The following is a 15,761-nucleotide window of genomic DNA, read 5'->3' on the forward strand; positions in this document are numbered from 1 at the left end:
GGCTCATACTCATATATTCATAGAGCTGCACTCTACTATATGCGTGGGCTCCAGTTGGGTATGGGAGAAAACATCAAAATTAAAACTTTGTTGAACACTAAAAGAAGAAAAAATTGGATCCACTCACTTCTCTCCTAACTTTTTATTGGCTTCATATATGCTACTCGGCTTTGAATTGGCCATATGGGCCTAAATTGGACCCAATTATGATCTTATCCAACTAGGGATATTAAATAGTCAATTTGCCTTGATTTGATACCATTGGGTCAGCTTTTGCTAACCCTGACCTGTGGGGCTGTACATGGAGGGGTATTTTTGTAATGTTATTTATGTTATGTAGCTGGTTGTGTTATTTGACCATTTGAGCTGAGCATCACCTTTGACTAAAAGTTTAAATAATTGGATTGTGGATTAATCTTGTATAAATCATTTATTTTTCTTGTTTTTTATATGATTGGAGATTTCCTTTTCATATGCTCTAATCTTTTTTTTTCTCTTTATTACATGGAGAGAGAATAATTCACTATAATTCTATTAAGACAAACCCATGTCCAACCCAACTTTAGTTAACCCCGTAACATGCCACATGTCTTACATTCAAAGGATAGGGACCAATCAGTAAATGGGGCCAACCTTGTATAAATCATTTGCTTCTCTTAAGCTGTGTTTGGTTTGAATGAAATTAAAAGGTAGGGAAACCTTACAAAGGATAGGTTTGTAAGGTTTCCTACCTTTTCCTACGAACCAAACATTGTAAATCTTATTTTTTACCTGATCCGGAATTTCATTTTCATATGCTCATACATGCACCCCCAATGTGCAATAGGTTAATCTTCTTCTATTCTTAGAGAGAGAGAGATAGAAAGAGAGAGGGGTACATAATTCACTAATTCTATTAACGCAAACGATTCAGTAAATGGGGCCCACCTTAGTGATTAATTCAGTTACAAACAATATGATCAAACTTCATAATCATGTTCTCAGCATATATATATATATATAGTTGTTTGGTGACAAATTTCAGCAACATGTCACTGAAGCTCCGGTGCCCCAAACTCTTAAACTTTGATGTCTCCTGGAGCAACAGTAACATTTTCTGTTTGGTACTAGTGTTCTATATCTGTTTTCAACACTGTTACCCATTATAAAAAGTCCACGTTACTGTCACATCATGTATTTGTTGGCAGCAACGAGTTCTAATTTGAGAAAACGTCAAATTTAACATTACTCCAAACCATACCTTCTCGATTTTCAAGGTGTGACTTGAAATATTGTTTTTTATGAAAAAATGATTCCCAATATATTAATATTTCCTGGAGCACCATTTTTTCCGATGTAACTCTAATGTATTATCATTTTAGGAAGCAACGACATCAATGCCAAACAGACAAATGCTAAAATGCTTTCATTCTATATATTTACAACATGCCATTTAATAATATGATGAAACTTGTGATGGTAAAGAATAAGAGAATTCCACAACCCACCTTTCTTTTTTTTTCCCCTTTTTTTATCTTCCTCTATTCAAGTGGAGGAGGGACCGTACTAAAGTTTTTGTCTGACTTTGGTTCCACAAGAAAGTTAGATGATGATGTTGAAAGAAGAATCAATATGAAGCCAAAAAAGAGACCCTAAGTCAAAAACAAATAAGATTGTGAGGCTGCGAATAGGAGTAGAGTTTGATGCAGGAGAACCCTATTCCTAAGGAATGAGGTTCTTTCTCCACGAACACAACCCTCGTTGACTCTTTGGATTTTGGAATATAATTTATTGATGTACATCCCCACAAAAAGTAGAAACTCCTCCAAGCCAACACACTTATTTTTTATTTCTTCACTCTCATATTGAATCAAATCACACGTCAAAAGTAAGAACGAAGGAATTATATTGAGGACAATTGATGGAGTATTTGGAAGAGAATCCTGAGGCTTTAGTGGTCTGTGTCTGTGTGGGATCACCAAAACATCCTTTATGTTTTCTAAACATTGAACTAAACCCAACCCATCTCTCTTTTCTTTGTCTTCTCGGTTCTCACCACTTTTTTTTTCCTCCTCCACTTTGAGATTTTTATGGGGTTTGCAACCACTTTGAAATTTAAATTCAGAAGAACCGAACCATCGACCAATAATCCCAATAACATGACAAATAGGTTTTTTGAAAAGACAAGCAGATAAGGAATGAAATGGACAGATCTGACCCATTTGGGATTTGGAAATCAACTTTGGTCCACCTTAAAATTTTGATACACCCATTTCATTTGGTTGACTAAAATGTATAGATAAGTTCTGGATTTGATCCTGGTTGGCCTCTCTGATTGTAGAACTTGACTGCTGGGTCATTCCAGATCCAACACTACTATATTTATCACTTGTTATTAGTTGAAACCCAGATGCACGTGGCCCAAGTAGAACAATACTAATGTATCCATATCTGGGTCCCATCAAATACTGGATGATTTGTATCGAAATGTAGGCTGGAAAACTTGAAATGGATCAGAACTAGAGCTACCCACCTCATGTTCTTAGTTGATATGTGATGTAGGCGCTTATAGCTAGAGCCAATGGCACGCACGCAGAGCGATTCAATGAGAGCATGCGCAGAGCAGAGGTCAGTGTGCGATGAGAAGCTAATAGTGTGGTCGCACACAGCAGCCTCGAATAACCGTGCCTTCAAGGTAGAACCACATCCTGGCCATCCGTGTCCACCTACCCCCAAGCGGTCTCAAGTATAAATAGGGAGTGGCCCCCCAAGGTGAGTATCTAGACTCTTTAAAGTTAAGAACTTTCTTGTCTCCCTTGTGACCTTGTCTGAGCATCCTAGCCTCATCCTTTATCCACTTTTTGTTATACTTGTACTAACTTGATCGTAGGAACTTCAACCTCGAGTTAGCACTCGGGGCCTCTAACGTTCTCTTTCTCTTCACAGATTTGAACTACAGGCCCTCGACCACAACGGACCTCGGATTCATCAATCAGCCCTCGGCCCAAAAACAGATTTACCTTATTGCTTTGGCCCATCCTAGACAGCAACAATATGCATGCATATATGGATACAACAAGATTAATTATATCATATATATATATATATATATATATATATATATATATACATTTATGTATGAGATAGGGCTCATGAACATGACTGTCCTTATTGACACGCCTGTACGTAAACCCATGGTACTGAGAGGGAGGAAGGAGGGGGGCATAATAGTACTAGTGCTAGCTCATTATTATTCCACATAATAATGCTATCCCTGGTGACTCCTTTGGCGTATTTGATCCATCCTTGAGACATGTGATCCATATTTATCCCTTAGAGCTAGCTCCTCATTCCTCATGATTCATGAACAAGACCCTGGTTGATTTGAGAGGAGTAGTTGATTTCATTTCTTTCAGTCAATTCCAACTTAAAGCATTTTTTGTTTTCCGGGGGCATATTAGAATATGTTTTAGGTTGAGTAAAGCAGATGTGAATGTGATATGCGTGCTTTAAGTTTAAAGTCGAAACCTTCTTGATTTTACCCTTTCACTCTCTCTCTCTCTAAACTTTTTTTTTTTATGTATTTGTATATATATATTTGCATCTCTCTCTCTCCAGTCGATCTCCACACTGGTCTACACTAAGCTAGCTACCTGCAGAAGGCAGCTGCTAGGAAGGATAGTTCGTTTAACACAGACCAAGATGGTGGTGGACGTACAAAACAAGCTCCGGCTGGCCCTTGGATCAGTGAAGGATCATGCATCCATTGGCAAGGCCATGATCAACAGCCATGTTGGGTTTTCCGGCATAGAGATTGCCGTGGTTCGAGCTACAGGCCATGACAACACACCCATCGACGACAAACATCTGCATGAGATACTCTTCCTCGTCTCCAACTCTCCCGGCTCCGTCCCCTTCCTGGCTGAAAGGATTTCGCACCGGCTCGACAAGACCAGAGATCGTAATGTAGCCCTCAAGACCCTACTGCTCATTCATCGTCTGCTGCGTGGAGGAGACCGGTATTTCGAGCAAGACCTACGTACAGCACACCTCTCTGGCCATCTCCAGATGAACACTACGCGATGGTTCCCGAGGAATTCCAGCAACCAGTCTCTCTCTTTTCTGCACAGTTATGCGGATTTTCTTGCAGAGCGAATGGGGTGGATAATCAACCAAGCTGGAAAGCTGGAGCCCATCATGTTCCAAGCATCGGAATTTCGATTCTATGAGGAGAAGTCGATCGAGATGGTGTTCCGTAGATTACCCAAGTGTCAAGTGTTTCTTGATCGAGTTCTGGAGTGCTTACCTCTGGGTATTGCTTCTCCTTCTGACCGCTTAACCAGAGCGGCTTTGATCAACATCCTCAAAGAGAGCTTTCAAGTGTATGTGACCTTCTGTGAGGGAGTTGCAGCCTTGTTTGATTCCTTCTTTGATTTTAAGAATCCGGCAAGGGTGCTAGCTCTTGATCTGCTCAAGAGAGCTTCCCTTCAGAGCTACAAGCTTTTTGATTTCTTTGAAAACTGCAAGAGAATTATTGGCAATAAAAACCTGGAGTACCCATCAGTTGAAATCATCACAACAGATCATGTGTTGTCCATGGAACAATTCTTATTAAACAGCTCCCCATCATTAAGACCTGGGTTTCTGTCCACCAAAGGCGAGATGATGTCTCCCTGCAAGGGTGTTAGCAATGATCTTACAAGAACATCAGCAGAGACATACAGCACAGCAGCAGGCGCTTCAGTTGGCAATAAACAAGGAAAAGAGTCCAGAGAAGGAACAGATGGAGCCTTTTCAGCCCCTTTTTCTTGTAGACTGGAGACTAAAATAAGCAAGGTATGGGTGGTTTTCGACCAAGAGGGTGGTTTTCAGGAAGCCCATTTCTCCCAAAGAGGAGGACTCAGTACTGATGATCATTCCAGCAATCCTCCCACCCTCACAAGAGTAGAGGAGGAATCCATGGGTATGGAGATAGAACCAGGAAAACCTTGTAGTTGTTATAACCCTTTCACAACCTGTGCCAATATCAAACATTCTACTATTATGGAAGAGTACTGCAGGAAAGTTTCATAAACCAGGCCAACCTTTTTGTAAATACCATGGCTTTGATTGGTTAATTGCATATTTCTTCTGCACTGTTGTTCTTTTCCTCTCTCGGCTTTTTCACAATCTATTAATTTCTTCCTCCTAGAGTCCTGGTGTGTGTGTGTGCAAAAGGAGAGAGATTTCCACTTTTTGGTGTGTACTTGCAGAGAGAAATCCTAAATCATCCAAGAATTAGAAATTCATGAGGATTTATTTCGGGGTCCGATCCAGCTAATAACTTGAAGTAGTACTCCCTATAATGAGCTTGAATCTTTAATTTTCAAGTAATTAAAACCAGCCATTGCTGTCTAATTAATTAACTTGCACGGCCCTTGTAATTGAAAACTCAAGAACCAAAAAAATTCTAATAAATCTCCATTCCCAAGGACGACCCATGAAGAATATTTGATCGATGAAGAAACCATGACTTAGGTAAAGTTCCAGATTCCACAAATTTCAGGCATGGGTTCACAGTTTAACTAGCAATTCCATGACTTAGGACCTAGTTCATGATCAGCTGGTTGATCCCACAATTGAATATCAGGAGAAGCTTGTGTTATATATTCTGCTATATATTCTTCACATTCATATCGATCGATCTACCGTTAGAGGGACAGATAGATAAGGTGATCTGATTGCTTGTTGCAGTGGGCTATTTTCTGTTCAAGTATGATGTCTGGAATACCCAGAAAACATGCAGCTGCACTCAGAGCTCAATAACTTGTTAAGACTAGTTATCTGGAGGAATTTAAAACTGGCCTATTTCGTAAGATTATTCTGGGTGGCTCGGAGACAGACTAGAGTAGATAGGAGGTCTGATTGTTTATTTTGTGTACCTGCTGATGAGACAGTAGACCACCATGTATTTTTTATTCTGCTGGCTGTCCTTTTTTTGAGAGTCATACGGTTGGGATCTTTTGTCATGATCTGCATGTTCCTTTTCATCCATCACAGATATTCTTTTGTCCATTATGCTATAGCTAATATGTGTATGTATGCATGTATGTTAACTAAAGTTGAGATGGGTTGTCGCCATGAGGATTTATGTCCATGGCCGCATCTTCTCTGTCTAGGGTGGCTTTTCAAATTAATTAATTGATGAATTTGATTCTTATATTGCACTGCTAGAACTGATACAGTTGAATTATTAATTATTTGTAGCTCAAGAGGTGGATTCAAGGATTCAAGTTTCGTTTGAATTAATTTTCAAAGTCTTAAAACATGATGCATATGGAATACAGATTTCCTTTGATTTCAGTGTGAAATTGCAAGTAAATTCCATGAATGGTGCATGGAGAGAGCAAATGGTGTGATATCTCCACTTCATATTTGTTCTATATAGCTAGAAAGTAAAATGATAATGATCTCCACTTCTTGTGAAAGAGAAGGGAGACAGGATGAAAGTTATTAATTTGTTTGAGAGGAGTAAGGTAGGGGTCAAAATGATGTGGGTTCCCACTATATATGAAGGATGGAGTGAAAATTTTGCATCAGTATTTTAAATGCAAAATTTGTACTGTCAATGAGTGCAAATGAGGCAAAAAGTGCAAATTTTGCACCACTACATAGAAGTGCAAATCATGGTCACCAAAAAAAAGAAAAAAAAAACAAAGAGAAAGGGTTCAGATTTGACTGAAGATCTCATCCTGCAACGGACGTGGAATTGGGCTCCAGTAGTGGTAACCATTCTAAATGGGCTGAACCCAATATCTACCCAAGCCCAAAGTTCTTAGATTGCCGTATTAGATTCAAACGAAAGCCCAATGATTGCATTGAACTAATTGGGCCTCAAAAAAAAAAATAAGGGTAAATTGCAAATAGGTACCCTGTACTTTGAGGGTAGTGACAGATAGGTATCCTGAACTTTCAATTGCAACACTCGAGTACTCTAAATTCTCGAAAATAGACACTTAGGTTCATCCATTAGTAATCTGTCAGTTAAAATTATATAATACCAAAAATACCTTTCTCATGCATTTCTGAGATCATTCCCAGGTAACCAAACATCTCCCCACAATGACGTTCTCACATGGACAGCAAATAATATATTCAATTTTTTTGACAACGACATTCTATGGTGATGATTTTACTCCATAGAATGATCTCAAAAATACACAAGAATGGTATTTTTTACATCATGTATTACTTAACTGATGGAATACTAACAAATGGACCCAAGTGTCTATTTTTGAAAGTTCAGGGTACTCAAGTGTTGCATTTGAAAGTCCAGGGTACCTATGTGTCATTACCCCCAAAGTACAGGGTACTTGTAATTTACCCAAAAAAAATAATAATAATAAGAAGAAGAAGAAGAAGAAGAAGAAGAAGAAGAAGAAACAAATTTGTATAGAGGTGGAGAATGACAAGTACTATAGGGATCGTTCGAACACCTTTCTAACAGCCTTTACAGCCTTGCATTGGAAATATCTCCGTACTTATGTACTTTATTTCATGGGGAGATATTCCCAATGCAATACCATAAAGACTGTTAGAACGGGCCTTGCATTGACTGAAGCCGAACCCAATACTATGAAGGTCATCAACCAAAGAAAGCAAAGGAGTTTTAAGTGCCAGGTCCACAAGAAGAATTCACCTTCTACAAGTTATGCTGAAGTTAACAAGGTTGGGGAGGCACCACTTGATAGTTCTCTACTTCAAAAGAGTCCTCTGACAAAATAATCTTAGGGTCTGTTTGATTCACAGCTGGAATCGGAATCAAAATCCTTCAGAACTAGAACCAGAACCAGAACCAGAACCGAAATGATCTATTCTCATAGTTTGTTTGGTGCAAACAAGAATCAGATTAGGAATTGGAATAAGTTAGAATGAGACTTCATTCCTACTAGAGGGGGGAGGGAATGGTCATTCCCTCAAATGGGGGAATGTCATTCCATTAGGAATAGAAATGGGATTCTGATTCCACCCAACCAAGTAGTTGAAATTCTGTTGGTGATTCATATTATCATCATGTCTTCGCTTTAAGTAAAACACAAACAAAACGTGTTTGGTTAGACCATTTGAGGTTACAATGGCCATGCCTCACAATGCAAACAGGTTGTGATGTGGTAGGGGTGTTCAAATTTGGTTATCAAACCGAAAACCAAATGGAACCAAATAGAATAAGCCAATCTGGTTTGGTTACTTCAGTTTGGTTTTATGATTTTAGAAATATTAGTTTTCGGTTTTCAGTTTTCAGTTTGGTTTGAAAAAGAGTCAACCAAACTGAACCGAAAACAAATTAGTCAAAAAATATGTATTTTTTATTTTAATTATAAATTTTAATATAGATTAACGTTATTATTTATATTAATAATAATAACACATAATATATATTTTAATTATAAATGTTGATATATTTTAATGATAATTATTAATATAAATATAAAATACATTTATATTTTAACTAACCAAATTAAAAACTGAACCAAACCAATTCAAATTCGATTCGGTTCGGTTAAAAATTTTCCTACAATTAATACTTGGTCGGCATTCATCCATACCAAATGTGTTTTAGGACCAAAGGGGCACACTATGCATGGGGCTATGGTGTGTCTTTCATTCTCAATCGTGTCACCAGCTCACCACACCTCAATACGATACCAAAACACCCACTCGGAGATTGGGTGGCCTATGGTGTTTTTTGTACCATTAAATTTTCCTACAATTAATGTTTCCATCGTTTTTATTGAAATCATTGAGTAATGAGTATGCTGTTTTTTGTACCATTAAAAACCGACCTCTTTGTGTTGAATGGTCTGATTTGTTACTATGTGCATTTTTATGCTGTTGCTCAGTGGAGTTTTGTCTGTGGTATGTCTGGTTTTAGTAGAAATTTCAACGGACCGTGGTGTGTGTGGTGACTTGAACTTGATTGTCTCTTTCTCTGATGAAAATTAGGGCCACGTTTGATGTGTCTTTTCGTGTGGGCTGTCAGCTGTTTAGAAGCTTAGCGGTTTGCTTTTTTGTTTTTTCTTATTTTTTCATTTGGTTTGGGGGAAGATCTAGTTGCCGAAAGACTGCAACCCAAAAAGATGTGAGAAGCGACCTTAAAATTAGAAATTGAGCTTTTCGCCTTTCTTTATCTTGCCTTCACATGGAAAGATGCATGAAAAGATATGCTTCCAACCAAATGGTCTATGGGCTGCCAAAATCTTTATGTAAAAGCCCACTACATCTTTTAGTTATCAGATCTTCCAAAAATTCTTTCAAAAAAAGAATTACAAACGGCACCTAAAACATGTTGGGTATTCAGTTTCAGCAGCAGAACTAAATTTCTTGATAAAGCAAGTGGATGATTGTGGCTTATGACTCATAACAAACATTGATGATGGGTCATGGTGGGTTGGTGGGTCAGGATGGGTGGGTTGGTATTCAACCCTTACCCAACCCAACCCAACCCACCCCACCCCACCCATTTGCCACCCTTAGGCCTTGATTTCTGTCGTTCGTAATTCACATTGTCAGGCTATCTAGAATGGAGACCTAATGCCTGTGTGTAAGAGACAATCGTTTTCTTGTCTCCTCAAACTGGGTAGATGCTTTCCCTCACTCCCATGTCAGACACTTTGCTTGAGTGTAAGGGCGTCAATCAACCGGTTTTGGATGGGATCCAATCTGATCCAAATCATATCAAATCAGATTTGGATGATCCATTATAATTATTGGATTCAGTCAATCCAAAATAAAATTGGTCCATATTCTTGTTGATCTGAATTGGACCTAAACCAAATTTCCAATAATCTAATCATGAAACCAAACTCAATTGTCTTATTCTTATTAGTCCACTTTATTATTTGTATGTTTGTTTATGAATCGTTGATATACATATTACACTAATACACATACACATGTATTTTAAAGAAAATATATTTAGTAAATTACTATAAAAACCAATTTATTAACCACCTATCAACCAATTTTAAATATAAGATTATTTGTGTAATATATATTAATAATATTTATTATGACCCATATATATGTCATATTATGATGGTTTTGGTTTGACTTCTGATTTGATTGCGGTTGAACCCGTGAACCGATCTCCTTTCCGATTCCATCTCCGGTCCGGTTTTCGGTCTGATTCTCCATTTAAAGTTCTTCAAACCGGTAAGAATTTTCAAGTGATACAGGGTTTATCTATTTTTATTCATTTCGTTTGATGATATCTCATATCTCCCTGTTACATCAAGCAGGTTTCGATTCGAGGTAGAGACTAGAGAGAGTCTTCAAGCAGGTTTGGGCTAATTGCTTGATTTCTAGTTCATGGCATCAGAGTCTTCAAACTCTGCTGAGGGTGTCCAGCGCCCTAAAAGGTCATTAGGATTTATGGCAAATGCCATGAAACGGAAGGATAGCTTCATTCAACTCTTTGTCATGACTGGAATCCTACTACTAAGCATGAGATCTCTAGGCCAGAAATACCGCATCAATGGTCTTCTTGAGGACACCTCTGCTCTCAGAGAAGAGCATGAAACCCTTGCAGAAAGGATGAAAAGCATCAAAAGTAGTCTCCTCCATGAAGCAGCTCTTGATTCTACTGGTGTCTTTGCTTCCAGGCTTCAGTTCCTCTTTGATGGTGATACATGATTTGGAATACCAATTACTAAGTACTAAGTAAGTGCTCAAGTTGCTCCTGCAATTAGGCTCCCCCTCTCTAAATTTTTGTCTCCTAAAAGAACTAGGGTTTCTACACTTGTTTCACTCATTCGTGAATTCACATTTACCGGTAACCCCTTGTATCCCCTGTAGCAAAGATATGTATATATACACGATATAAATCCGTATTCAGGATTTAAGTGGGATCTCTACAGTGTATAATTCATAAAAAAACATTATTTAAGAGCTTCTCCTTTGATTTTTCTTTCTTCAGATTTCCTTTCATGATGCTAGATAGCATTTTTGTGTTCTGGAAACATTGTTGAGTTCTTGTCTTGCCTAGGACATACTTCTATGAATAGATGCTAGTTAATGATTTTGTGTATTCCTGATCTTTGGTTGCCTTATGACCAGTGTTACTCTCTTGGATTTTGGTTTTCATTTTCATACTATATAATATAGACACTTCAGCTTGACCTATAAAGAAATAGTTTTTTTTTTTTTTTCAGTGAATATGGTGGGTGTTAGTGGATCAGAGCCATGTGAAGCATGGAGGAATCTAGGAACCTATCCATTCTTTTCTTTTCTTATCTTAACATGGTAATACTGTGACTTTTTATTATTATACTTGACTAATCCTACAGCTAGGATAGGCCACAAATCCAATGTTAAAGTCTAAACCATGGGTCTCACAAGTGTTTTTAGAATTGTTTAATTAGGATGAATATTACCTAACTATGCATGCGCCTGGGAAGACAAAGATGTGATGTAGGATGGAAAGGAGAAAACAAAAATTCAAATCATATATAGAAGGGTTTCTGATCTAAAAGAAAGAAACAAGTTTAGAAGAGAACAATGGTAAAATTATAGGTCATATCCAGTTCATCAATGTTAGGTCAATGATTAGGCCACAAGACACACTCATGTCAATGATTAGGTCCATATCCAGATCATTCCTCCCAGGCCCTCGATAGCTGGAGCCAACGCTGTAATGGCCCTTTATGCCTTTAGAAGAGAAAGAGGTGAAGAAAGAGAAGGAATACCTGGAGCACACTCCTAGAACCACAATTAACTAAAACATAAACTATTTATTCATGAAATCAACTTTGGAGTTTCAATAAAATTGACTCTATTTATGGACTCAGCATAAGGGCTTGGATCTCTATTAAATTTTGTTTTGTAGTTTTTGTATGGCTCTCCCTGGTACAACCTCTAGTTGTACAGGGTTTTTCTTAATGAAATTCATACTTTACCTTTTCTCAAAAAAAAAAAAAAAACTATAGGTAATCCATTTGGATACTCAAACAGAGGACTTAGACTTCTACTTAAAATCATTTAATGTTACTTTCCTTCCCAAACTACGTTTCTTCATGCATAATACAGTTTGAATACTCCAACAGTTTTTCTGCAATCTGCATTTAAATGACTACCTTGAAGATTTTGTTGTTCCTAAGTGGAGTCTTAGACAAAGGGATCTCCTTTCCTTTATTTGTTCATCTTAGCCATGGAAGGTCTGTCTAGACTTTTATTGAAAGCTGAAACTGAAGGTAGGATTCTTGGGTTTTCTTTGGGCAGGGGTGCTTCTTGGGTATCTCATTTAATTTTTTCAGATGATGTTTTTCTGTTCTGCAAGTCATCATGTAATGAAGCTGCAGAAGTTTTGGATATTATGTTTCAATTCCAATATTTGTCTAGTCAGATGGTTAATTTTGGTGAATTTGGTACCATTTGTAGTAAAAATGTTCCTCACAAAGCTGTTAAAATGTTTAGAAGGCATCTTAAGACAAACCGGTTAGATTGGTATGTCAAATATTTGGAAATTCCTCTTTTCTGGAGCAGAAATATGAAAAAAAAAACTAACAGAATTTGAATTCTATTTTGGATAAATAAAAATAAATAAATGCTTAGAGAGCAAATTGTCTTTCCCAAGCTGATAGATTAGTTTTTGATTGATTTGTTTTGCAGGATGTTCTTGTCCATTGGATGTCAGTTGTTCAATTTTCTAATAAAATTTTGGATCAGATTGATAAATATCAAAGGAATTTTATCCATCCTAGCACAATCTTTAAAGGGAAAAGATCCCCTAGAGAAGTGCTCATTGGTAACATAAATGGAGTATTAATTTTCTGGGCTAAGTCCTATAAGGAGTTTATAGTTTTCAAACATTACCATTTTTGAAATCAATGGCAGAGGATCATAGGTGACAAAGATTTTGTGATGTAACAGATGTCTAGTTGTACATAAATGATTATATACTGTCCAAGGTTAAGTGGTCATCCTTGCTTTTTGTAAACCATCTCCCTCCTTCAATACAAATTAGTCTTACCTTTTCAAAATATTTTGGTGGCAGTTGCAGAATCTGGATAATGGTTCTAGATTGTGTGTTTGGAATACAGTCTCTATTTGCTAAAAACAATGGGGGCCTCAGAATTAGGAAAGCCAGAGATGCTAATCAGACTATTCAGATAATGGGGGTCTGGGGATAAGTAAGTTAGTTGAGAGAAACAAGTCTTTGCTGGGGAAATGGTTGTGGAGGTTTCCAGGGGATTTTGACAAACTTGGGATTAGGGAGGTTTCCAGGGTCTGGGGATAGGTAAACATTCTCCTTTACCCATTTAATTGGGATCTGGTCTTACAGAGGGACCTTAGGGATTTTTGAGATATGAATGCTTTGGCTTTAATTAACTCCCCAGGCAAAACTTTCCTTGATTCCTCTTCTCCAGACTCTCGTATTTGGACAACTTACCATTTGAAGATTAATTCTTGTGAAACCTCCAAAAGAGGAGACCTCGTTGGTACCATTCTCTACGTGTATGTTTCTTTTGCTTTGCCAATGGAATGTAAAGTCCACCCATCCTTTACTAATCTCTTTTTTTTTGTTGATAGGAAATAGTTACTTTCATTAAATTTGGAAAATCTTTGAAGAACACACATCTCAAGTCCCCTATGTTACTCTGTTTTGGTTTCAAGTATTGAGGAGGGGTTTCTTGCTTATTCTAACTGCAAATTGAACCCTCCAACTGATGTGGCTACCTATTTGATCCCTCTTTCTATAAAATGCTGACAAGAAAGGATGGATTCCATGGAGATGCACCAAGGTAGCAATTCTATGGGTGCTATGGGAAGAAAGAAATATCTTTAAAGGAAAGTCAAGAACAAAAGAGAAGTCATGGAAAGTACAATGGTTAAGGTAGTGCACTGGTGAAGACCATTGAGTTTTTAAATTCCTTCCATGGACGACTTCAGAAGAGGATGGAACTGGATAGAAAAATCTGCAATAGTAAGACTTGAGGGTCTAGGTGGAGGAGTAATGGAATCTGGCACATGTCTCTCCTTTTTGTTTTTGTTTTGTTGTGTTTGTTGTTGTGGGTCTAGGTGGAAGGGGGTATTGGATGTTAGGTTTTGAAGGGTCTCTTTGTAGGTTGTTCTGTTTTTGAGTCATGTTATTGTTGAGGTCTCCTCTTCTTTGTGGGTGACTGCTTGTCACCTCTCTCTTGTTCGCTTTTTTTCTTCTTTAATAACTTTTCCTTTATTATCAAAAAAAAAAAAGGAGATAAGATTGCTGTCAAGGAAACTAGAGTTCACATTTCAGTAGGTAAAAGATACACAAATTATCTTGATGTTCTTGGGACTTACGTATATTGTAACTTGTAAGAATTTGTGAAAAGGGATATTTTTTGTGGGCGTTCTTGATTGTAAACTTTTTTCTCCTTGTATTTAATAAAATTCTCAGTTATCTATCAGAAAAAAAAAAAAAAAAGATATTAATCAGACTCTTCTTTTGAAACTGACTTGAGGATTTCTTATTTCCCAAATTTGTTGGTTAAAACTATTTAGAGTTAAATACCTTAAAACTGAGGGATGATTCCAGGTAGAGTTAGATATTAGATCCCCCCTATTTGGAAATCAATTTGGAGTTTTTTGAATGTGTTAATAGATGAAGTTGGTTTACATATTTGTCCAAATTCTTCACTCAATGTGGAGTGGACCTTCAATTAAGAATGAAACTGTTTTATACTGCTTGTGGTTCCCTTCCTGTGGAATTCAAGAATTTTATGGTTGCATGTAATAGACGAAGCAGTGATCAATGAATTAGGGTTAAAATTTTCTGTTTTTCCAAACCAGCTAAGCATGGATTACTCTCATTTTTTAGATCAAATGAGGGGGATGATGTTGTTTGGAAAGTTTCAAACGCTGGTGTATTTGTTAAGGAAGCCACCATTCCTTCTGGGGTTATTGGTGAACTTTGTTGTATGATCAAATTGTGAGATACATTAATGAAGTTTGGGATTCAAAATTCCTCCAAGATATATACTCTTATTCTGTTTGAAATTTTGATTGCAGGTTCATCAATTCTGGAATGGAAACCTCCACATGGAACAGTTAAGATTATTTTCTTTTGCTTTGTTTGTAGATCTGATTCAGGGACATGTCTTGCTGCTGCAGGGGGATGTTGCTGGTGCTCTCAATGTATTTTGGAAGCAGAAATGTTGGCTATTTTGAAAGCTATTAACTTTACTAAGTAGAGGAGCTGGCAGTGTCTTATTGTGGAGTTAGACTCGTTAATTGCAATCGCTGCTCTCAAATGGAGGGTCTACTGGTTTTCCTTGGACCTGTTTTTGGATGATAATATAAGATTATGCTTTATACATCTGGCTTTGGATCTACTTGTTTTAGTTCATGGTTCTAGGCATTGTAGCCCAAGAAAGAAAATATCAAAATTCTGAGGTGGTTCGGGGTTAATAAAGTCCACCTCCATGGATTTTTGGTGGTGTTATTGTCACTGTAATATCCTTGATGAAATAGTTAGTTTATCCAACAAAATTTGAGCTGGGTTTTTTTCAGATGTTGAAATAAATCCACAGTATATGGGCCTGAAACAGGGCTTAATCTTGATGAAATAGTTAGTTTAACGCAACTGCAGCCTGCAGTTCTGTTCAACCATGAATCCTCGCAACAAGCAATGTTAATCATTATTTTTTTTTCCAACATTGTCAAAGTCATCATTATTTTCTGTACGCATTTGTCAACATTTCTTAAAGAAATTATGAAAGCTCAACAATCTTCTGAAATCAACCAACCCTGGCCCAGTGAACCCTCCC

The 15,761-nt window shown here is 37.3% G+C and overlaps 2 protein-coding genes across 3 annotated transcripts; both read left to right on the top strand.

The window, feature by feature from the left end:
* Positions 1 to 3,163: 3,163 nt before the first annotated feature.
* LOC104593898 (ENTH/ANTH/VHS superfamily protein) lies at positions 3,164 to 5,123 on the top strand. The gene has a single exon (XM_010253974.3). The coding sequence runs from the start codon at positions 3,682 to 3,684 to the stop codon at positions 5,050 to 5,052; it is 1,371 nt and encodes a 456-aa protein (XP_010252276.1). The 5' UTR covers positions 3,164 to 3,681; the 3' UTR covers positions 5,053 to 5,123.
* A 5,065-nt stretch (positions 5,124 to 10,188) lies between these two features.
* On the top strand, positions 10,189 to 15,308 carry LOC104593897 (uncharacterized). Of its 2 annotated transcripts, none has more exons than XM_088887140.1 (2): positions 10,189 to 10,677; positions 15,106 to 15,308. In XM_088887140.1, exon 1 carries the CDS (start codon positions 10,327 to 10,329, stop codon positions 10,648 to 10,650), a length of 324 nt encoding a protein of 107 aa, XP_088743266.1. In that variant the 5' UTR covers positions 10,189 to 10,326; the 3' UTR covers positions 10,651 to 10,677; positions 15,106 to 15,308. The 2 variants fall into 2 exon arrangements, with proteins under 2 accessions (XP_088743266.1, XP_010252275.1); XM_010253973.2 differs by having other exon boundaries at positions 15,004 to 15,145.
* The last annotated feature ends 453 nt before the right edge of the window (positions 15,309 to 15,761 follow it).

The sequence above is a fragment of the Nelumbo nucifera genome, chromosome 5 (assembly GCF_055504915.1).
Source record: "Nelumbo nucifera cultivar China Antique chromosome 5, China Antique-T2T, whole genome shotgun sequence".
Lineage (NCBI taxonomy): Eukaryota > Viridiplantae > Streptophyta > Magnoliopsida > Proteales > Nelumbonaceae > Nelumbo > Nelumbo nucifera.

Coding starts and splice junctions, on each gene's coding strand:
- LOC104593898 (XM_010253974.3), top strand. CDS start 3,682: ATGGTGGTGGACGTACAAAACAAGCTCCGGCTGGCCCTTGGATCAGTG.
- LOC104593897 (XM_088887140.1), top strand. CDS start 10,327: ATGGCATCAGAGTCTTCAAACTCTGCTGAGGGTGTCCAGCGCCCTAAA.